The 24,355-nt window shown below is 36.6% G+C and overlaps 2 protein-coding genes across 2 annotated transcripts in view; one reads left to right on the forward strand and one right to left on the reverse strand.

Annotated features, from left to right (window-relative positions):
* Positions 1 to 24,355, reverse strand: part of LOC141439744 (elongation factor-like GTPase 1) — a 131,521-nt gene that overhangs the window by 24,303 nt on the left and 82,863 nt on the right. The gene's annotated exons all lie outside the window — the stretch shown is intronic.
* On the forward strand, positions 592 to 22,763 carry aos (protein argos). Its single transcript, XM_074104120.1, has 4 exons — positions 592 to 892; positions 19,253 to 19,377; positions 20,653 to 20,920; positions 21,403 to 22,763. The coding sequence occupies exons 1-4, from the start codon at positions 704 to 706 to the stop codon at positions 21,649 to 21,651; spliced, it is 831 nt and encodes a 276-aa protein (XP_073960221.1). The 5' UTR covers positions 592 to 703; the 3' UTR covers positions 21,652 to 22,763.

The following is a 24,355-nucleotide window of genomic DNA, read 5'->3' on the forward strand; positions in this document are numbered from 1 at the left end:
AAGCAACACTTATGTTTATACATTCATAATGTACCGCATGCTCAAATACAGTGCTTGAATGAAAACTAATTGCGATAATAAGTATAACATAAGTAAAATTCTATATCTGCGATAAAAATAGTGATTTATTTATGGATCTTAACACGTTTTTTATTATATTTTCATTTTAAACTAGCTGGTGCCCGCGGCTTCTCCCCGGTGTAGTTTTTTTTTTAATTTTCTAAATCTTCTTTTATACGAACATTTTCCTGACAATAGCAAACACAACAACAAAAGAATTAGCGAAATCGGTCCAGCCGTTCTCGCGTGATGCCGTGACCAAGGGAAATCGGGATTCATTTTTATATATTAAGATATGATAGTTACAATTTAAATAATTTATTGAATCAGGCGTTACTTTGCGGAGCTCCATATACATACAATACAATAAAGGGTTTACATTATATCTACATGTAGTACCTACACACGTACTTTTCGATTTCTTGAAAGGATCAAAAGTCTTAAAGCTCTCATAAGTATCAACACCGTCGGATCGCAGTCGGAGGTGGTTATACCGGGCGCGTAGGCCAACTAGTACCTGCCTCACCGCGCCCGACGCCAGTCCGATCCCGCCCGACCCACAGACCGCACTTCGCGAACGAACACGCGAATTTCACGCATACCGACCACGAGTGTTGCTGTAACTGTTACAGTGTACGATACAATGCAAGTGCTAGCGTTTACCTTAGCCTGGGTAGTATGCGGTGTGCAGGGAGTGATCCGAACGCCCCTGGAGGCGTTCAGGCCCTCGGGAGAAATACACGTAAGAAGACCTGACAAGCTGCCGTTCCTACCTCATAGGAGAACCGTGCCTCCGTTCAAGAGTGGCCTCAAGATTTTGTACCAGACCGGGGTGAGTATCGTTGGTTTGTGATTGAAGAGATTTAGACTAGATTTTAGTGATCAATCTATCACCATAAAATGATGGCTTGAACGTTTAGATTTTGTGGTTCTTACCTTACTAGTGAAAAATTTATAGATGTCTTAGATAAACCTAAAATGACAGAATTCTATGAAACGTACGCGCATAAACACGTTTGGCCTTAACACAAAAGATTGAAGCACGTCTAAGACATGCCTAAAATGACATTTTCTATGAACTGACCTGTGTTAAACACACACACGACGACTGTCATAAGTTTTATTTGCAACGCTATATATTTTTGAGGACCTTATCTGTTAAAACTAGTTACACTCTAACTATGATTTCTTGATGGATACTGCAATATTAATAAAATAAATAAATAAATAAATATCATGGGACACTTCACACCAATTGACCTAGTCCCAAACTAAGCAAATCTTGTACTATGGATACTAGGCAACAGATAAACATACTTAGATAAATAATACATACTTAAATACATATTGAACATCCGAGACCCGAAAACAAACATTCGTATTATTCATACAAATATCTGCCCCGTCCGGAAATCGAACCCGGAACCTCAAGCTTCGTAGTCAGGTTCTCTAACCACTTGGCTATCCGGTCGTCCAATATTTGAGTATGATTATTTATTATGATGATTAACTTGAAGGTACTAGATTAATGTGTCGATAATTATCCCACTGCATAGAAAATGGTCTAAACGCCATTTAATTTTTTGTATTTTTTAAATACTTAATGAGTTTTCGAGTTGCAACTTTTGTATTGTTTTAGACTAAACCTTGGTAACTACCCCAAACACGGCTGTAGGTATTGCTACATTCCTTTATTATTGGGTTTTGACAAGCTCAAACAAGATACTTAAACTCTTACTGGGTACTTAATTGCATTTAAAAGATTTATTTAAGAGTAATCGATATTATTATTGTCCTAGCACATATATTGTCATTAGAATTCTATAGACATAATAAAAACATGTTTAGGTATTGATAACTTTCAATTAAAATAAAAAAAAACTTCAATTTACTCCGATCCGATAGTCAATAAATTTGATCTTATATAGTAAGATTTCTAGATGGAAACAATGAACCTCACATAACACATAACAGAGCAGTGACGTAATGATCTCATGAATTTAATCAGTTACGTATTACCACTACACATTGTATCGAATTAGAAGTGCCTACCAATGTAGTAGTGAGTTTAGTAGGCCCAATAACTTGAAATTAACCCAAGCCGAAATATTTTCCATCTTCTTTAATCTTCATCTAAACTTCGCTCAAACTAAAAAGGCATGAACAACAAGGTAATCCTTGAATATGAAACTAGTTGTAGATAATACATCTTTCATAATTATAGACCTCAAAGCTTCGAATAATGAATGACGCATGGAAGCTACCCAGTATCGTGATATCGTCATATAGCTATTAAAACTATTCGAATGTTTCCACGAAGGAATCCACCCAACAATTAGGGCAATTAAAACGGACAACTAGAGCAGAATACCACCAGTTAAATTTATAAACACGCCATTTCACGATACAGGGCCCGCGTGACTAATTCTTAGTGAGAATTAAGACGTAATTACAGAGCAAGTTGCTTCAAAAACAAGGCAAATCCAACGATCTGTTTACTACTTCGATAAGATGCTGTAAAAAAGCAGCCTCTACGTTCCAAGGTGCGTGTCTCTCAACTCGACAACATATAAGAAAATAATTTTCGGACACCACGCCCGCAAGCACAGTTAAAGAACTCGAAAGGCGAAGGTAAAAACAATAAGAAAACGACAACATCCGCAAACAAATACCTAATTATCTCATGCGCCATCGATTTCCTCTCACAAAATTGAACTCTCAAGCGTGTATGTGGGTAATAAAATGATTACATTCTTGGGCCGACCGAAATGAGAAGACGAAAAATCCGGATGTCAAGTCTTCAATTTAAAAAAACATCGATAATCATTATAATAATTTCGACGTCGAATCAAGGGGATAATCGTTTCTGCCTAGGATAGGGCGCGGTCGTACGAATGTCGCATTTGAAAAGCAAGCATTGCTGATGAGAAGTAAACTGTATGTCGAGACGCAGTGGCATTGGATTAGGATGGGTGCACGGAATTGTTAAAAATTGGTATCGTTTGTATGGATCGTTGCGCGGGAGCGTAGGCGCACGCGTAACACCGGTGGCAGCAGGTGTTCATTCACTCATTCTTATCTTGACAGCTTCGATGACTTACGACTAGGCCCCAGTCGTGTGTGCAGAGATTTAGTTGAAAAAAAAAACCGTCGCCAGGTTTAAACTCATTCGTAACGGTAACCGGCCTTTTGACAGTTTGACTTTACGGAATGGAATTTTAAGTTAAGTTTTCGTCGATCTGTAATCTTGGTGAATCGTTCACAGCGGATCAACAGTCACTTGTACTCATCTATTTTGTGTGTACCTACGCAACAATGACGCGTTTTAAAGTCGACAACAATTGTCCATTATCGCAAGAATTATGCTTGAAGTGTCTTCAGAGGGTGTAAAAGAGTCGACGGGGAGAAAAGGGAGTTTGTTACTGGACGATATTTAAATAAAAAAAAACCACCTAGCCGTCTGATGTAGCCGACGACGACGCCACTCTTTTCCTACCTACGTACCTACACAAAGCACCTTCCAAGGATTTGTCTTAAATTTCGAATGTTGAGAATGCCGGCAGTTGCTCAAGTGTTGTACAAAAAGGATCTCTTAAATTGTAACAAGTACAACACTAATCTACTATTTTGTATTTAAAAAAATATTAAGTACTATTTTGTATTTAACAAAATTATTATTATTATTTTGTATTTAACAAAATAGTAATAATTTCAATGACATTTACAATTTTTTGTCATAATTGATACAACGAAAATTTTGATCCCACTATTTTTGATCTTCATTGTTAAAATTTAGTTTTACATCGAATGTTTAACGTTACAAAGTTATCGATGTGATGATATTTACTTTTGATTTACTTTGATTTTGTCATCTACCTATCGTATGTCAACACAATCATGCACAATCGAGAAGACTAATCTGTTTCATCTGTTTTTTATTCGGTAATTAATTCAGTATTAAAAGTACCTACTTACTAAAAAAAACTTGTGGTGGATTGGATGTCTAAATACATAAATAACTGGCTAGCTATGACATGCATCTCCTTACAAGGTGTCAATTTCATTTATTAATTCGAGGTTAATCTGAGGCTGAATAGGATAATAACTATAGGTACCTACTGACGACTAATCTAACAAAAAGATTGACTTGTTTTCTTGCCAGTTACTACAAAATATGATACGATATGATATGATATGATACATATGTATTTATATAACCCTTAGCTCATTCCATGAACAACGTGACTATTTTATTCTTAAGGTCTAAAACAAAAATACAATATCTAAACGTAATCTTGCAGGTGGTAGGACCTTGTGCAAGGTCCGCCCGGATTGCTACTACCATCTTGCTCGCTAATCCTGCCGTGAAGCAGCAGTGCTTGCACTGTTGTGTTTCGGAGTGGAGAGTAAGACCGCCGGTGAAATTATCTACTGGCACTTAGGTATCCCATCTTAGGCCTCTAGGTTGGCAACGCATCTGCACTGCAATATGGTGTTGCAGATGTTTATGGGCGGTGGTGATCTCTTACCATCAGGAGACCCACTTGCTCGTTTGCCATCCACTCGAATAAAAAAAACTACCAATTGACACGTTCTGCTCATGACAAACGTTACCAACGTTTAATTGTCTTATTTAATCTAATGTCAAGTCAAATGACAAGCCTTGTGCGAACCCCGTATTGCGGGCACATGGGTATTGCACTATCAACAGTAGTAAATCGCAACTTCGGTTAGCTTTATTGAACAGGAGAAGCCAGTGTTCAGTGGGCCAATTGGTTCTTGTTGTTTCCCAGCAAATCTTTATCCAGCGATGACTTGAGTATCATTGATCTGGATTCCATGAGCTTTAGTAGCCAGCAGTTACAGAATCGGCGAAGTAAACACTATTTCTAAAGAATTGGAAGTTCTTGTAGACACATAGCCAACTCACGTGGACACTGAATTATGTATGCTCCTATATTATAATCCAAAAGCAATCAAACAGAGTCGGTCGGTGTTAGCGTCAGTTGGCTATAAGATTGACAAATTCTATTGAAATGGAGTGCAGCTACCGGATTATGAAACTTGGAGCGTGTCTTCTTATTTCTGGATGATCTACTAGCACATAGCTAACGTGCTTGTGAAAGGATCATATAAACTTTCTGTATACCTAATCAACTTATGACAAGAGAACTTTTGAACCAAATCTGCAAAATATACGGGATTGGGTGGGATATGGGAAATAGCTACGGCACCTCCATTCCACATTACTATAAAAATAAATTAAAATATTTGTTTTAAAATCGCGGACGATAATTTACTGTCATTATCATGGGCCTCAACTTCAAAAAGCTCTTCAAAAATAGCCGACTAAAATTTCACTTGATGGTGTTTTTTAACCGACTTCAAAAAAGGAGGAGGTTCTATGTTCCAATGTTTGTATTTTTTTTTCTCGTAATGACAGCGATTTTGTCAAAAATAAAAATAAACTGAAAAATATGGCTTTAAGTAAAGAAAAATCCTATCTATTAAAAATAAGGCGTGATCAATTTAATGTGTTATCGAATTGCATCATCGTCGGTTAAAATATCGCGGAAATGACCACCACCGCTCCCCACATGGATCGTCAATCATTTTTTAAATGGATATTAGGTCAACGTGAAACCTTACCATTTTGCTTTGCATTTATCAGGAAGGAAAACTAGTAGACGAATGGCTACTGATTTCCCTTGTAAATGTAAGCGTCTACATCCTTACAAAGCAAATGTCGGCAATATGACGTTATAATTACACATTCGCCTTAAATATGTAGACACTAGTCTAGCAAGTTACAGGGTTTTAACTTTTAGCAAAAATAATGTCGTAAAGAGGTATGTACTTCCCTTACATTATAGTAGTATTACTTCAATCAAACTGGTGATTTTAAGCACTATATATACCTAATATCTGTAGGTGTATCTTTTAAAAAAGTATGTATATTTCCTGAATAAATACATAAATAAATAAATAAATATTAAGAAAGTACAAACTATAGGTACCCACTGTATTTGTTAACGGTAAAAATAGGTGAATTATACAACTCAATATTTGAATAAATTGATGATTCCAAAGTTTTACTTAGATCACTTAGAGTCTAAGTCTTAGACCCTCTTACTCTTACTCTGGACTCTTCTTGCTGAAATTCATTACAATATATGGACGTAGATAAGACATGTTAAGGCATGTTTTGCGGGAGATTACTAAATATTTTTACAGTGAGTAAAGCCAGCCAGGTCTAAAATATCGGATGTGCACATCGGACGTAACGGGAGCCGAGCACCCGACACCGACAAGCGCACGACGCCAGCGTTTTACCGATAATTGCCTGTTTTCAAGCCACTGGCCAACACCTATTAATTGCGACACTGCTGAACTCACAATCAACATTATACGCCAAAAATTAACATGTATGTAATTACATGTTAAGAACATGAAACTTCTAAAGTAAGATCTCTCATGGTGATAGACCAATGTTGTCATTTTAGCACATAGTAAATAAAGTAGACACCGAATAAAATTATCATTAACTTAATTGAAAAAAATACGAATAAAGCTCCGTTACACGAATAAAGAATGCGTGTTTGTAAGAGGAAGAATGTTTTGCGTTTGTAAGATATTTCAATGGCGTGGACAGCAGAGTCTATTAGGATGCTAATCGCGTAGGCAGGGCCATTGTTGGAGCTATGAGAACCGTTTTAAGTTAATTTAATTTGTTTGATAAAATAGTTTGTATGTTAAAAGACCTAGTGTATTTATTCAGAACACTCACCAGAGACATAATAAAAATGTTTACAAACACTGGTTTAGTGAGCCAACTTCCGTACATCGCACGGGAATTTGATGAGACGTGTCAGCACGTAGATTTGGAATATTTTTAACTGAAGTTTACACTAAGGATAGTAAAATGATACTTGATATTAGAAACAATACACAACATGAACAGAAAAAATATAAATTAAATCCGACTTCAATCAATGGCAAATTGCCTCGAAGGCTTTTTATTTTGCTGTTCTGTTGTTCATGTACATACTGAAAACCTTATCTTAATAACATTAAAAAACAAAAGCCTTAGTTTACTTGAAAAATTAAATGAAAATGAAAAATAAATTTATTTGGCATTCTTTCACAGAGTTTTTATACATAGCCCTGCAAAACTGTTTGCACAGTTTGTCTGCAGGATACAGTCTCTATAAGAGCATAAGTATTAGAATGATTACCTACCTACTAACGTCTACATGAAGCTTTTGGTTCCGAAAGTCTTCATCCGGTAGGAATTTTGTAACATCCTTATTTTTTGTCTAAATAACAGGAGAAAATTTCAGACTTTCGAAGTCAAAGGCTTCATGTAGACGTTAGTAAGTCAGTCACTTAGGCTAACTAACAATTAACTTATCTAACTAACAGTTAACTCCCTAGTTAGCAAAGGAGGTGAAGCTGTGGTCAGTTAACAATCAGTTAAACGATCGACCTACCTAAAATATTCATCATCATCATCATATCAGTCATAGGAGTCGACTGTTGGACGTAGGCCTCCCCCATAAACCTACATGGCAGTTGCTTTGAAAATATTGCTGAAATTAATATGACTTCTGACGAATCTTTTGCTACAAAGTTTATCACAACCTTAGTATGAATAAAGTTACTTTAAATACGTTATTTTATGATAACTACAAGGTACAGAGACCCAGTCCAAGTCAAGCCAGCTAACAGCGTTTTAACTTTTTATCGAATATAAGAAACACAGTTTTTGTGACGGCAGGATTTAGACAAATCTTGGCTCCGATCAATGGGTTTAATGAGATAATTTACGCTTCGCTACGGACGATACACAAAAAAGACTTTGAGACATGCATCAATAAAGAAAAGTGAATGCAAAGAGTGACCTCGGCAGGGATTCCGCTGGCTCGAGCCAACAATGCCGGTAAAGGCGAGGACACATGGGCCCTGATACCTTACTATTTTACCTCCATTATTATAATATCAATTTATGTTGTATTATATAGAATTTGTGTTACACAATTCTCTGAGAGCTAGTGACATATTGACGTAATCATTAGTGAGCTTTATAAACACCATTAAATTACTAGGTATAATGACTAATTTTAAGAAACTACACATCACCAGAGTCAGTCTGTAATTCTAGTAGGTATTTACTCATTAAAAACAAGTTTCAGTATTTAGCCACCAAAATTTATAATTTCATTTTCATTTGGATAAGGCAATCCGAAGAAAAGAAGGAGAACAGGCATTCTTAATGTACAATGTACGTACCTATACCTACATATGTATTTCACAATTTACAAGCGCTTTGTCGTAGGTATTAGTATGGATCCAATCTTTTCATGGATTTTAATCCACTTCCTTCCAGTGGTCTGATTGCCTTGAAACTTGATGTCCATATGTAAGCTGAATGACAATGCAAGTACAGTCAGTAAAAAGAAGCTTAGCTTGTATTACAAACGAGATTATGAACATAAATGAATGAATTAATGAAAAAGTTTTTTCAACACACACATAATAGTTACACACAAAAGTTACAAAAATAGTTGAAATACAAAATATGAAATAAAATATGAAATAATATATATTTTTTTATGTATGAGTGAAAAGGTCCCGCTTCAGCATAAATGCGGACTCCTGAGATGGAGTCAGCGCTGGTCTTCCGGCGGGACCATAAACATAAACTTGTTAATAACTGCAATACTACTAGCAATGCTACTATCGCATTGTGTATAATTCATTATTCAAACACAATATCAAACTGAAAAACGTTAAACAAGTTTGATTCAGAAGCGGGAGTGTGTATAGAGCTCAAGATATAAAAAAAAACAACAAGGGAACCAAAGGGACGCGAAGGGACACCTGTGTTACGCGACCGCAAACAAAAAAAAAGTTATTTTTTTACTGGCTCAACGGTTAAAAAGATGAGAGGCTGGCAGGGAGCGGCTTAAAAATATGATTGGTTCTGTTTAATTCTATCTGATTGGTATCTACCAAATCGAAAACAGAATATATATATTTTTTTAAACACTGTAAACTTATAGTTTAGCGTAGGGTGGGTCTAAGTATTAAAATTGTAATAAATACTTAGTTGGTCTTGGTTTGGATTTTGTCTTTTTTACAAATAAATAATGTGCATAAAGTTCACACCGAAATTATCGATTTGGAGATGCGATCTTGTTTAAAAGTTGTGACGATTTATCAATTTCTATTCATAATTCTTGAAAAACCGTTAATTTATATATGACTATCATTGAAAACTATACACCTAGCGTATTCGTAACATATAACGAATGTAGGTATTATGAATACATGATTTTTTAATTTGCATCTGATATCAGGGAGACTTTGCGTGTAATAGACGACCGGATGGCCAAGTGGTTAGAGAACCTGACTACGAAGCTTGAGGTCCCGGGTTCGATTCCCGGCCGGGGCAGGTATTTGTTCTCGGGTTTTGGATGTTTAATATGTATTTAAGTATGTATTTATCTATATGTTTATCCGTTGCCTAGTATCCATAGTACAAGCTTTGCTTAGTTTGGGACTAGGTCAATTGGTGTCAAGTGTCCGCTAGTATAGATTCCTTCTGTCCGAAAAAATATACAATTTTATTTAATTGAAAAATTCAAATTCAGAAAATATTTATTTCAGACCATAAACACACGTAATATGATATTAATAGTCAGTTAAGTCTAGGTTTAAACAATAATATATATACACAGAGCCTCTGGATTTTATAAGTACTGAATCTCAGTGTTTTCAGTAAAGGAGAAGCAAGAGATTCCAGCACGCGTGATGCTATAGTATTAGTGCTGCCACGCACTTGCCTACAGGCATTACTTTTACATAGCATATATATCTCTTCATAATCTTGCACAACAGATGTAGGTTGTCACAGTTAGTTCATCAAATGATGAAAATTGTAAAGAAAGAAAGAAAGAAAAACATTTATTCGTGACATTTTACAAAAGAAAGAAAAAGAAAAACGGAAATCGAGACAAATATTGTCACGAGATGGTCCCAACTCAGCATGATGTCAACCTTGCGGCCGACGCTGGTCTTCCGTTGGAACCATTTGAACAAACAAACCCTCATCCACTCTTGTGATTGCGTCATGGGCTTCCAGACAAGATAACTCGCCCTTCGCTGTCAAGTCTTCAAAGTCTTCAATGAACAGTCGGCCTTACGTAGAATGGCATCCGTCTCAAAGGGATCCACTCTACGGCCACGTGCGTCTTGAATGGGCCTCTCCGGATGCCCCGGGCCACAAAAGGGCCCGTTCATTTGTGCTGGATGTATGTGGGATAACTTCATAGAAATTAAAGGGATTGTCAGTGCACTAGAGTTACGTTTAAGATTGTTGTCAAGTCCATTGAAGAAATACATAGAAATATTAATACCTATATATATAGTAACTTTACCTATCGTTTTGACGGAGATTCTGAAGTAAACGTTTCAAACGTTACAATAATTGTTGCCAATGATGACTGAAACTCAAGGCAGTAATAGTAGATTGTTGTACCAAGCACAAAGTTATTTATACCGAGTGCCGATTTGGAGCCCGAGCATCAGCGAGGGCTTTAAAAAGCACGAGGGCAATATAAATTACTTAATGCGAGGTGCATAATCTGCTTTTTTTTTCAACTATTACAGGAATAGAAGACAAAAAAAACTCATGCTAAATAATTAATAGGAAAAAAAATTCACTAGCACTCGATGATTCCATTTTTGTGAGTAAGTTTACATTCGCATTCAAAATATGTCTACGGAAAATTCGCAAGGTTCCCGCCAATTTTTTTTTTAATTTCTTACTTTATTAGTAGAGAAGAGTTAGAAGCAGATATTTTTACCCGCGATCTGTCAAATTTCGGATGGGCGCCTATTTTTGGTAGGATTGGTAGCAACAATTTTTTGTACGCAATCTGTAAAATTTCACAAGACCGTCAGGTTAACCAACCTAACACGAGATTTTTTTACACTATGCAGGCTAATTTTATAGCAAAAATACTTGTGTTACCTCTAGGTGGTGCAATTAAAAAAAAACTAAAACAATGCAATAAAGGATTTTCATACATTTTTTCTGCTCTAGAGCAGAAAAGTCCCGCTTTGTGCTGGGTATTTAAGTGGTTATGATGAAATTAAAGCATAGTGGAAGAAAAACCATTTATCATACTCGTGCAAGAATAAGTTCAAATTTTACGCAGAAAAAAAAGTAAAAGGATCCCGTTAGCATTTTTTAGGTACGGGACCCTAAAAATATAATAAATCATAACTCGCATTGGATCCATGATCGACATCCGTTCTGTAAATTTATATTCGGCCGCTAATCAAATAAAACAATATTGGGTGATAATACATAAACACTGATCGAGTGATACGTTAAACCCGGCCTTCTAGGAAATAAATATTTTTCGAATTTGAACTTCCAACTTGAATGACTAATAGGTTATTAAAATAACGAACATTGTCTTGTTTTTTATAAGTTTTAATTTACTTGTAATGTGTACGCTATCTTCAAATCTTTTAAGTCAAATTTCACGAGTGATCGGATTGAGTTGCTTGTTATGGATATGAAGATACGGTAACGATGACAATGCAAAAAGCACAGTCTTAATAAACCTTCTTCAGGCAGTCGGGTAAAAAGTAAGTTCAGCAAAGAAGTCTTAGTTTTTTCCGTTATTTTTGAACAGTTTTGACGCTTCAACACCTCAAATTTATTTATTTATTCATTTATATAGGTAAGTCATGTTCAAATTCTGCGTTAAACCCAAAAATAAACAATAGGTATCTATTTACGTTTTAAATAAGAAAAAAAATCGATAAAGAACGAAGTAACCCCTGTAGGTAAAATGTTTTAAGAGCTTTTAATTGTTGTAGACAACTTTTCCATACACGGTCGACATTAAAAGTAAACCGCGACAAAAGCGCGACTATAAGTAAACTTTAAATCAAAGATTCAGATTAAAACATTTTTATAGAGAATGTTCAGTCAGACTAATTTAACCACCTGCTGATGCTGAAATATTTAATTTAACACTCGTATAAAGCTCAGTTTAGGTTTGCAAGAAAAATCGTGCAAGTTGCATTACATTGCGGGGCTCGATTGTCCACTACAAACTCATTGGGCTTAATACCAGTATTTTTAAATTAAATATTACTGAGACTACGACTACGCGAATATTTAATATCGCTCTTTGAAACCGTATCACGATGAAACATAACTTTGACATGACTATATTAGGTTCGGACATATGTAATAACTCCTGTCATGTACAGATTCGTGGGCATGCCATTTAAGGTCTCCCAATTAGTTAGGCGCGTGGCATTTGATGTCGACGATACTTCCGGCAAGCAGGGCGTTGCTTGTGTTTGACTGTCGAAAGCTGAGGTTGGAAGCATAAAGATGACGAATATGAGTTTTTTTTAAACTAGCTGTTTTCCGAAACTTATACTCTGTGGAACCTCGCGCTTTTCCGAGATAAATAGCCAATGTTAATTTGGAATAGTGTAACTTTCTACCTGTAAAAGGTTTTTAAAAAAAAATTATGGGTTCCAAAGATTACATAAAAAGTTTAACTCTCGGTTATATTGTATTCAGTATATGTATAGATAAATGATGGAATACTCCCAATAAATAAGTAATATACCTGTACTGAAATAGAGTTGAATAGCCAGGCTTTTGTGTTAGTTTTACAATCGTAGAGATCTATATTCACAAAAATATTGCCGCCGTTTATTGTTTTCTTAAAGATAAAGCAATGGATTCCGTCATTAAACTTATGTCTTTGAATGGGCTAAAGGTTGGAAAGACGCCGTACACGTTTCTGAAAGTTACTTGACAAACCCTTAACATTTGTATGTTCACGGTAAAAACGCAAAAAAAAACTGTGTTAATAACACACTCTGCTACAGGATATTCAAATCAAATTTCTATATTAAGCTCGGCTTCTCTATCACTTAAATATCGAATAACCACTTCATGATCGAACACACCAATTTATTTTTAGCGGTCGAACAAAAGCTGCCCCGGGCTGTTAATACCAGTCGTAATAAACATCTTGTAACCGGTGCAATTATGCGGATTAATAATTTGTTCGCTACCCGTGTTACCGGGAACCGGCCGCGTCCGGGCCCCGGGCAATGACGCTCCCGAATTTGTAATTAAACGATTTGAAAAACATGTAGGTAGTTCCGACCGAACATTCGGTTTCGGTATCGGCAAGTTTCGGCGTTAAATTAGAGTTTCGAAACCGAAAAGTCGTGGGCTTTCATGCTGCGTTCGGGTATCGGGAGCGACCGGCGTCGTGAAGTGGCACCACCACTCGTGCGTCGATAGTTTTTCGTGGCTATGCTGTTATTTCACATGAAATAAAATAGATACTGCCCACTCACTTATTTTAGAGCCAACTTCAATTTATCGTATAATCACATAAACCAATTACAAAAATAGTTTCGGTTTCAGTATCGGTACAGTACTAGTTTCGGTCGAACCCTACATGTAAGCACCTAGGTGGGTTCGAGTTATTATCGTGAACAGCTTGTGTACGTGTACAGTTAGTCAGCACTAAACTGAATCACGTACCTGGATGGAACCTATTCCCAGGCAATCCATTTCAATCCATTTTATTGGCTAATGTATAGAATGTTAACATGACATTGCAGCGAAAAGGTTCAGCCTGGTAGGTGAGTCTCTTTCTTGTACTGTACTAGTAACCACGGCGGTGGATAACCAGGTTCGATACATAATAATATTATGTATTTTTTCAGAACCGATCGTTTATTACAATCAGCCTAAGAATGATGAGCCTGTCGCAACACTCTCTATTAAATTACTTTTCTTTTATGTGACAAATACCTGTGACGCTACCTTACGTCAAGCGAACAAAATAAACAGAAACTGCATCATAGATATCTGTCATTAAGTTAATAGTAACTTAACTGAGATTGGAGACAGGTCTAAGGGGCTGTCTCACCACTCTCTGATTAATTTTATTTGACGGATTATGCCGTCTCCGTCTATTCGAACAAAACGAACAGCGACGGCATCACATTTATCCGTCAAATAAATTTATTCAATGTATGGTGAAATAGGGGGTTAATTTCATAACAATGGCATCTAGTTCCCAATAGGGAATTACGCAAAGATGAAAACTTATTAAAATGGCAACTGTTGTGTTGTTAATAACACTTTTTGTAACAACCTGCTTTTTGAAGCCAAGAAATTGTTAACTTCATGATAATTGTCGTTACCTTATATGTAGGGTAGTTTTCAGTTATGGCTGAAAAGTTTATAAATACAAGTTAAGTTGATAAATTTAGTACAAAACATACATATCTAAGTTATAAAATTAAGATCGCTATTACCCTAAAAAATATCAGTAAAAAACCAAAAAGACTGAAGCGATTCTTAAACCTTCTACAAACTAATACCCTACAAGGTTATTCAAAAAATTAGCATCCAATTTCTAAGCCCACCAAATTCGTTCTTGTCGTGTCGTGGACTCATTTGCCATTTTAAACGTCCGCGTGAAGGGAAACTGCCGACATCCGACAACGCCGTAACTGTTGTGTTACATTTTATATTGGATATACCTATCTAGCAGCAATGTCGTAGGCATGTACCGGTAGGTATGATTGGCAAGAAAACTAACTTTATTAGATTACTTAATGACATTGTACTCGTAAACAGATCGCGGTACGGTCAGGATGGCAAAAGATGAGGCAAATTTAAATAGAGCTAACTCGCGTCGAAAGTGAAAAATCGTAATGCTATTACCTAGCACTTGTTTTTGTTAAACAATCCAAGATTTTAATGAACTCGTAGAAGTTAATATAATTACCACTAACATCTTCATTTCTTAATAAGTTTTTGTTAAAAATATAATTTCTAATACAAGCCTTTTTTTGCTGACTGTACTTTTTGATAACTACACTTGCATTGTCACCTAAACTACATTTTCCGTATCAAATTTCAGATCAATGCCTTTAATCGTTGAGGAGTTCCGTCCTCTGGAGACGATCTTGACCGGTCTACCACAATGTCACTACCAGATTATTGTATTGTCACCAGATTTACATAAGTATGCTAAATTTCAAGTCAATCCTAAAACAGCAAGCGAGTCAATTTCAGCTTCCAAGATTTGACCCAAATAAATAAATAAATAAAGGAGCGACCACACCGCTGCTCAAAATACGCAGACGGTGCGGAATCACAGTGACGTGCCGTAAACGTCACGACTTTTGGTGGAGAGCATGTGGAAAAGTCCTGACGTTTACGGCACGTCACTGCGATTCCGTGCCGTCTCCGTATTTTGAGCAGCGGTGTGGCCGCTTCTTAAACAATCAGGGTAAGCTGAGTAAAAGCTTGTAAAAACATATGCGAATGTAACCGTTAAATTTTTAATGTCAAACGAAACGAAGTATAATAAATTAGTACCTAGGTATGTCGGTGGTTAGGCATGTGCTAAGGAGAAGAAACAATCACGCACTAAATTAAAGTTCTCCTGGGCGTGCGAGAGAGACAGCCAATTGTAAATCGTTCAAACGTAACAAGGATAGTGGCAAGACGGTTGTGGAAGGTCGGTCGGTGCTGGTAACAAATTATTTCATTAGAGTGGGCGCGGCAGCGGCGGCGTGCGCGCAGCCACCTGTCCGCTGGACCGGATACCTCGGACCCCGAGCCCCTCACGGCCCTCGCAACAAGAAACCTTTACCTCAACTCAGAATAAACCTTAACCGAAACAACTACGGCTCCAACTCGAAGACGCATATCAGCCGTCTGGTTTTCAAAACGACTTAGAAAAGGACGAAAACGCAACGTCCCTTAAAACTGTCGCCTCCGGCCTTTGGTCAGGTCTCAAATAACGTTTCCAAAAAATCATTGACACAAACATCCGTTGAGCCTCCGAGCGGGGTACAAATAGGCCTGATCATTACTAAAATCATGTCTTGAGAGGCAAATGAATAAATTAACACGCGATACTCGCGATTAGATTATGAACCAGCGATTGCTGAATGGTTATTTAAAAAGATAAAAGTTAAAACAGCAGCAATCGCGACACTTTTGTCGCCGTGAATATTTGAGGCAGTCACTTTTTATCTCGCATTAGCATTCAACCTGACTTCGGCCGGGCTCCGTTAAATCGAGGCAAGCGTAAAGAAGTAAGTCAACAACCCATACATTGTACCTACAGTGTGCTCAGTTTCTTTACTTATATGAAGCTTTTTGTTTGCCACACAAAAGGGCTGTTTCCGGCCGTCGAAAGATCCAACCGAGACCGTTTCCGCGAAATCTATCGCAACACAACAAGAAACGGGAAGTATATCCGGAACAACGAAAAAAACTCTAGTTTTTTCACACCGTCATGTTACCAGGGCTGTCTCGAAGTACGCTTGCCTTATTAAGAATGTCAAAGCCATCGAAATGCCATCTTCTGTTGTTGTAGCGCCTTTCAAAATATTGAATGCTGCCAACGAACGTCTTCGGTAGCTATCGCAAGGTTGATAGACTTTCAGAATTTCTCATACCCGCGCTGTCGGATTTCCTTAACGTAAGGAGGAGCTTAAATTTATTTCCTTACATTTAAACAATTGTAGTGTGCAATGATTTTTCCTGTGTAACTTATGCGTACTTATAGAGCAGATAATGTTAAATTCGACGTTAAGTTTTATCAAAAGTTACTTAGTTCAGATGTAGTTCAAGCTCATTCATCATTTTTCTTTCATTTACTGATCTAACCTGTATTGGGGCGCGTACGACCTTTCGTCTTTTAACTGCCTTATAATGTAATAACGAGAAATGTATGCCCAGCAGTGAGTACAAAACATGGCGTATCATATGTTATTTCCACCTTAATGCGTTGTATTATGTGTCAGCTGATACTGCCACACAGTTACAAGTTATCTCCGTTCTACACTAGTAATTACGCCCAACAAAATAAGGACGCCCAAGATCGTTAGCATAATTAGTTAAAACATATGGCCTGCGTAGGCAACCCTGGGCAGCGAGCAGCGTCAATATTCCCACACACAACAGGTTGCCAACGCCTTCCGGTTGGATCGGAAGTAAGACCAATGGTCCTTTTTCACGCAAAAAAAAAAGGTTTTTTGACAACAGATTTCGAGCACACATGCCCGCATTGTGTGAATGATTATGATTAACATCTTACGGACGGTGTATAATGATCCGTGCCGTCATTCCTTGCGGGGTACGACAGGTGTGGAGCAATACGGAGTGCACATTTCGTATTTCCCACGCGCGATGATCTTTTGTGGCTGTCGCTTTTCATTTGACTTTTGGAACGGCTTTAGAATAGGTCTTATTTACTGATCATACATGCAGACGATATGAAAGCCTTTATTTTGCAGATAATATTCATACTGTACTATACTTCAGTGTCGTGGTCCCATAATAACTCGATGCCCACCGGGTCGTCTCGTCTGTTATTCGTCATCCTTGATGATGATAACTTTTAATAATCATGAAGTCAGTGATGACAAGTATAATAAAGGCGGTATACATGTACACCAACTGTCAGATGTTGCATCCGAGAAGTCATTCCTACCCCAAGCTTCTCGCACTCGCCCTTGCCTCACTATAAGCTTGAGTCTATTTTTGCTCCGGGTTGTTAAACGAAAATTTTCCTGCCATGCCATTACGATTTTCTACGCCATCTTTGCACCTTATGAACCTGTTTAATAAGTCGCTATATGTATGCTGTTTATGAAGACTTTCAAATATTTCTCGTGTTTAAATTTATTGGTGTGGCGAATGGCATATTCGTACTGCGCGTACTACGAATGTTGACCAGCGATGCGCGTGGAATTTTAAAAGTTTGAATCGATCGCGACAAATCGGTAATGCCGGCTGCATTTTATCGCATACTTCGAGCGTGTTAAATAGTTGGATGAATATGGGAAAGGATCATGCAAAATAATAGTATACGACTGAAAACCAAACAAATAAAAGTAAAATAAGTAGGTTTATGTCAAAACAATAGATTGTAACAACAAGAAGTGCACTAAATGCACTATTTAAAATGAATTTTATGAACAGTTATACGATATGCTTATAACTTCGTTTGCAAGGAAATTAAACCATAAACAGGAAATAAACGATAATTTAGTATCATTAGGCACCTTCAACTTTTACTTTGTACTTTATACCTACATTAACTTGCAATATCTACATAGTTTTGTTAATTTAATAATATGAAACACGAACAAATAGATAAAAAAGCTCAATTTTTTATTGCCCATGACTGGCGCCTGATTGATTGCCTCGGTCTTAGACGAAGGTTTTACTTAATTACTTACTTACTACAGTCAAAAAGTAGAGTAAGTAAAGTAGAGTTAAAAAGTCGTTTCATGCCGCCTAGATCCAGCATAATACAAAAATATGTGCATAAGCGAAAATTTAATTTTTAATTCAAGTTCTTTGCGACTCTACTGTTTATTGTCATACTTGTATTGTCATCTTATCTAAATGTCGCATCATTGGAGGTAGAAAGACGTAAGCATTCGAACTGTATAAAATTTTAGTAAATTAGATGTCTAGAAGTCGGTGAAATTCGAATTGTGAAATTTGAATACAATGAATGTACATTCTTAGGTAATATACATACGAATATTGCAAGTTTAATAAAGGCTTGCAATGATAAAATAAATCGCGGTGCGCTTTTCGACTAGCCACAATTTTATAAAACCTGTATATTCATTATAATTAAGTGCATACTTGTAATGTACATACATCGTAAGTATAAGACTTTTCAAACGCATACTAATTATAATATTTACATAACATACGCACAGTGTGTCATGTTGTCAGCAAACAGCACGCCGCACTTTGCATAACAATTATAAATTACTTACTTGATTTGTACTTCTGCGGAATACTAAGAGGCTAACATGCGTAATAATTGCTTTATATAAAGAGTCATAAATTTGTAATAATTAAATGAAGATTTTACTCCTCTCTTACCCTCTGTGATTCAACTTAATATAAATATGATTCTAATTTCTAACAGAAAAAGTTAAAGGTAAAAGGTAGTAAACTAATCTAATAAATAAAACTTTACTACAAGAAAAAAAAACCGCCCAAGTGCGAGTCGGACTCGCGTACGGAACCCGTACAAATATTTTAAAATTTAATCATAGAAACCTTTTTGGATTGCAGGTTTCAGATGAAGATCTTCCGGATTGCAGGCCGAGGCAAGTTTGCAGTAAAGTGGACCTGTATGACACTACGCAGCCCTGGATCGAGAAGAAATGCCGGTGTTTGGGGCACAGACCTTGCTCTGGGTAAGACACATTTGTAGGTTAACATTTATTTAGGTGCTTAAAGAGCACATGGTGATCAGTCGTTATCGCCTCTTGTATCGCAGTTTACTTATTGACACGGAATAGTATCTTGACTACTGTAAAGGCAAAGAAGGTTTCAGGTGACCCGGATTTCAGAAGCACAGCAAAATAGCTGCTCACGTATACTGCAAACTTTTTGCTAACTTAAATCTACTTGCCACCTACATACAATCAGTCCTTTGTGTACCTACATTAGAAGAGAGAGAAGCGACAAAGAAATTAAAGGAATTTCTTCCACATTTATTGCATATTGCATATCTAATATTGCCGAGGATGTCAAGGATCTAAAATAAATAAAGAAAAATTTAACTATCTTTCATTCTTCGGCAATCATCTTTCTGGGACATCCTGTTACGTAGAACCGTATCCGAGTTATAATAACAAATTATTACCTACTGTTGATTTTCACGCGAACTAAGTTGCGCGCTATTCAGACTCAATAATTGATTTAGTTACGTTTCGTACTGTCATTTATGTTTATCAATCAAACAAATCAGCGTCATGCTCCGATTCTTCAGTCCACCATGCATAAACGTTAAAAGAAAACCGAGTTCTTTTTTGTAATAAATTATATTTGAAGTCCAACATTTTTGCTCCAAAAACATAAGTTTTTCATCTTAACACTTAGTATCTCTTATAAAGGTGCAGGATGAAAGAGAGTTTCTACTTCAAAATATCCAAGCCTTATAACTGTACGTTTGCCTGTCAGTATTCCAATACTATTTAATTTTTAAACCAACGTGACCTATATTTGACTTTGCCGAGTCTAGTAAAAAAGACATCAACGAGTTTCGAAATTTAATTTTCGTCATTATTTAAACAAGTAAAAACTATACAGTTCCAAATATTTTAACTTTTTTTTCAGGGTTCCGTACCTCAAAAAGGAAAACGGGACCTATAAGGTGTAATATTTCCTTGTCAGGTTGATAGTCAAGACCCTTTTTCTCGGGAACGGATGGACTTAAAGTTGAAATTTACACGAATCTGTAAAGGGTTATTCCAGTTGACAGAGTTCCAAAATGAACAACAAGTAAAGCCTTGTAGAACGAGTAAAGGAAAAATCTTAAAATCATTGATTCGCATAAAATAACTTTGTTTTTCATAGAAATACTATGAGATACAAACTTATTTTTCACTTGCTTCAAAATTTGTAAGGAAGTTCGCAAGTTTTTTGCAAAGACACTACTTATTTACAACGTTTCTTTTTGCTTTCAGTGATCTCTCAGCGGACGACAATCACACGCTAGCCGATAAGACTACCCTGTACAAGACCTGCGAGCCCGTGAAGCGATTACCAAAATGCCGCTACTTCAAGGACCCAGCGTGGACCATCTATTCTCTGCCCGACAGTAACGCGACACAGCAAATTATCAGCTGTCATTGCCCAAAGATGTCCGTCACGTATTTACTAAAGAAACTGCCGTACACGACACCTAGCGGCGAGCAGGGGAACCAATACCAGTTTGCGTGCTCTCCGATCAGCGTGAGTTCTTTCTCTTTTGTTCGCTTGGTTGCCGCGATGTGGCGCTCTGCAGAAAGTTTAGTTCAATTTTTAACATGGTGGCGCCACTCACTATTATGGTGAGGTCTTGGTCTTTCATCATTGGACTGCTTATACATTTTTGATTTACTATAAAATTAAATTCTATCAGAATATCCTAGGTGTTTATTCTACTTACATAAGCTGTTTATATAAACGTTAACCTTTTAGAAATGAATCATCATAGCCTACAACATTATAATGTCAAACGAAATAATAACGCGGACGCAGAACCACAGCTCACATCTTATTAATTTACATGTAATAATCATGACGTCAACATAAATAACATGATTAAACCGACATCAACATAAAAACCTCATCAGTTGAAACATTTGGCATTGCGATAGAAATCTCCATTAGTGGACTGGTCCGCAAAAACCAATACTGATGTCACGATTTAACTTTAAAATTGTCCATTGCAGAGATTGCGCTGCTCACGAAAAGAGCCTTGCAAACTATTCAGCGTGAGGCGACGACACGAACAGATCGACGAAGTGAATGCCAACACCATCTGCCAATGCCCCAGGGATCATACTTGCCCGAGACACCATACGGAGCCAGGAGTACTGGCCGGAATCACATACGCCGCGGAAGACATCCGTACTTACCACGGTTACTGCATGCCTGAACCTCCTCCCGACTCTTACAGATTTGTAGGAGACAAAGACTGAATAACAGATAACAATGCACCAGGCGACACTAAACATCGATCTATCGATAACCTTTTATAACGCTTAACGAAATATTATACTCATTGTACGGTTGAACTCATGAAAATATATGTAGCATTTTTAGAATTTGCAAACTAGCAAAAAATGATAGTGCACTCATTATTGCTTGCAACAACAAGGTTTTTATAAATGTTTGAAATTTTCATGCGCCAACCGTGCAGCGAACTTGAATTCATTGAAGAATTCAATCGATGCAACGTTTATTGATTTTAAGGATTTTGCTTTTGCTCATTACCTGTTTAGTACAAAAACACAGGCAGCTAGAAATGCTTTTTTTATTATAAGTGCTAAGTTAAATAACTCGGAGTTAGGACAAATGCGATCAACGAAGCGAACAAATGATGTTGTCAATTTTAACGTGCGATGCACTCGTGTAAGTGATACAGTTACTGTAAATTGCTTTTATCTAATGTAAGACTTGCTAACATATTGTTTCTGTTATAATTATTATGTAAATAGTAAATAGTTTTAGATTAAGTAATCATTCCAAACGTTTAGATTAAATTATTATCCATATTTTAATTATATACTTGCCATACGTAGTTTGTTGCGTTTGATCGAGTCTTCCATTCCAGTCACGAAGACATATAATTGTTTCATTATTTTGTTTATGTTTACGATTGTATAAAAGTTTTTTGTTATTTAGAAGATAACGAGTAAATCGATTTTTTATAATCATATAATCATTACTCGGATAAAAGATTTAGAAAGTAAGAGGCGAAAGCTTTTCGAAGTTTTGACGGTACGAAAACTATCCTTTCAAGATAACCCTAAGCGTTAATAAAGTAAATAAGTGTTAGTGAAACTCTTAATCAAGTCTTAAAAAAACCGAACAAATACTTAACAAAATGACTCAGTATTAAATTTAAGTTAATTTAAAGTTTAAGTTTAAATTCACGTGAAATAGTGTCTCTGAGTGAAATATAGAACTAAGAAAATTAAGTTATAAAGCATGTGTTGAATTTGCAAAGTATTTAAAGTTCAGAAGTGAATCGAGAGACACTGCTGAAGACTGTATCTATGTAAATATTAAATCATGTTTGTGATTAATACCTTGATGTGGTTCGTCTTCCTTTTTTGTTTTATGTATAAATTTAAAAATAAGTTAAATTATTCAAGATAAATAAATAACTGTTTCGATATCAAAACCAGTCTGTTTATTTTACCTTATTTTAAATTATTTCGTAGCTTCATCAAAAAAAGTTACGCACAATAGTACCGTGACAGCAAATAACGAAAGAAAATAGAAAATGAATAAGAACTGTCAACGATGTAGGTCATTGGATGATAAAGTCATGAGAAACTTTAATATTGTTAACTATTGTACGAATGATGATAATAACAATCAATAGATAGATGACGTAACACTTGCTTTTGAGATGTTTACTAGGCGGAATTATTCACAGATTATCCAATACCGTGACAAATGAGAAATTTCTAGTGAGATTTGTGCGTTACGTTATTTCGCAGCGGGAATACTGGCAGCGGGACTTATTATGTTTTCGACCGGTGCTGATTGATCCAACTGTTGATTGCAAAGTTTATGTGTTTTCAGTCAAATCATGCATAAAAGATCGAAAAATGATTTCACAGTTGTGCTCTAAAATTAAGACGTGTAGCAAACCATAGCATAGCTTGCATAGGTGCTTGCATGCTTGCGTGCATACTTGCTTGCATGCTGGCTTGCATGCTAACTTGCATGTTTGATGCTTGCTTGCATGCTTGCTTGCATACTTGCTTGCTTGAATGCAGATTTGAATGCATGCTTGCTTGTACTATTCCTTGCATAATTACATGCTTACTTACATGCTCACTTGCATGTTTGATGCTTGCTTGCATGCTTGCTTGCATACTTGCTTGCATGCTGGCTTGCATGCTAACTTGCATGCTTGCTTGCTTGAATGCAGATTTGAATGCATGCTTGCTTGCACTATTCCTTGCAAAATTACATGCTTACTTACATGCTCACTTGCATGTTTGCATGCTTGCTTGCATGCTTGCTTGCATACTTGCTTGCATGCTGGCTTGCATGCTAACTTGCATGCTTGGCTGCTTGCATGCTTGCTTGCTTGAATGCAGATTTGAATGCATGCTTGCTTGCACTATTCCTTGCAAAATTACATGCTTACTTACATGCTCATTTGCATGCTTGCATGCTTGCTTGCTTGCTTGCATGCTTGCTTGCATGCTGGCTTGCATGCTTGAATGCAGCCTTGAATGCATGCTTGCTTGTACGCTTGAATGCAGCCTTGAATTCATGCTTGCTTGCATGCTTCAATGCAGTCTTGAATGAATGCTTGCTTGCATGCTTGAATGCAGCCTCGAATGCATGCTTGCTTGCACTATTTCTTGCATAATTATGCTTGCTAACATGCTCACTTGCATGCTTGCTTGCTTTCTTGCTTGACTGCTTGCTTGCTTGATTGCTTGCTTCTTTGAAATGTTTATGGTTCATGAGAGCGAAGCGGCGGGTAAAAGCTAGTAAATAATAAATATCATGGGACACTTGACACCAATTGACCTAGTCCCAAACTAAGCAAAGCTTGTACTATGGACACTAGGCAACGGATGAACATACTTATATAGATAAATATATACTTAAATACATATTAAACATCCAAGACCCGAGAACAAACATTCGTAT

Source organism: Choristoneura fumiferana, chromosome 21, assembly GCF_025370935.1.
Source record: "Choristoneura fumiferana chromosome 21, NRCan_CFum_1, whole genome shotgun sequence".
Lineage (NCBI taxonomy): Eukaryota > Metazoa > Arthropoda > Insecta > Lepidoptera > Tortricidae > Choristoneura > Choristoneura fumiferana.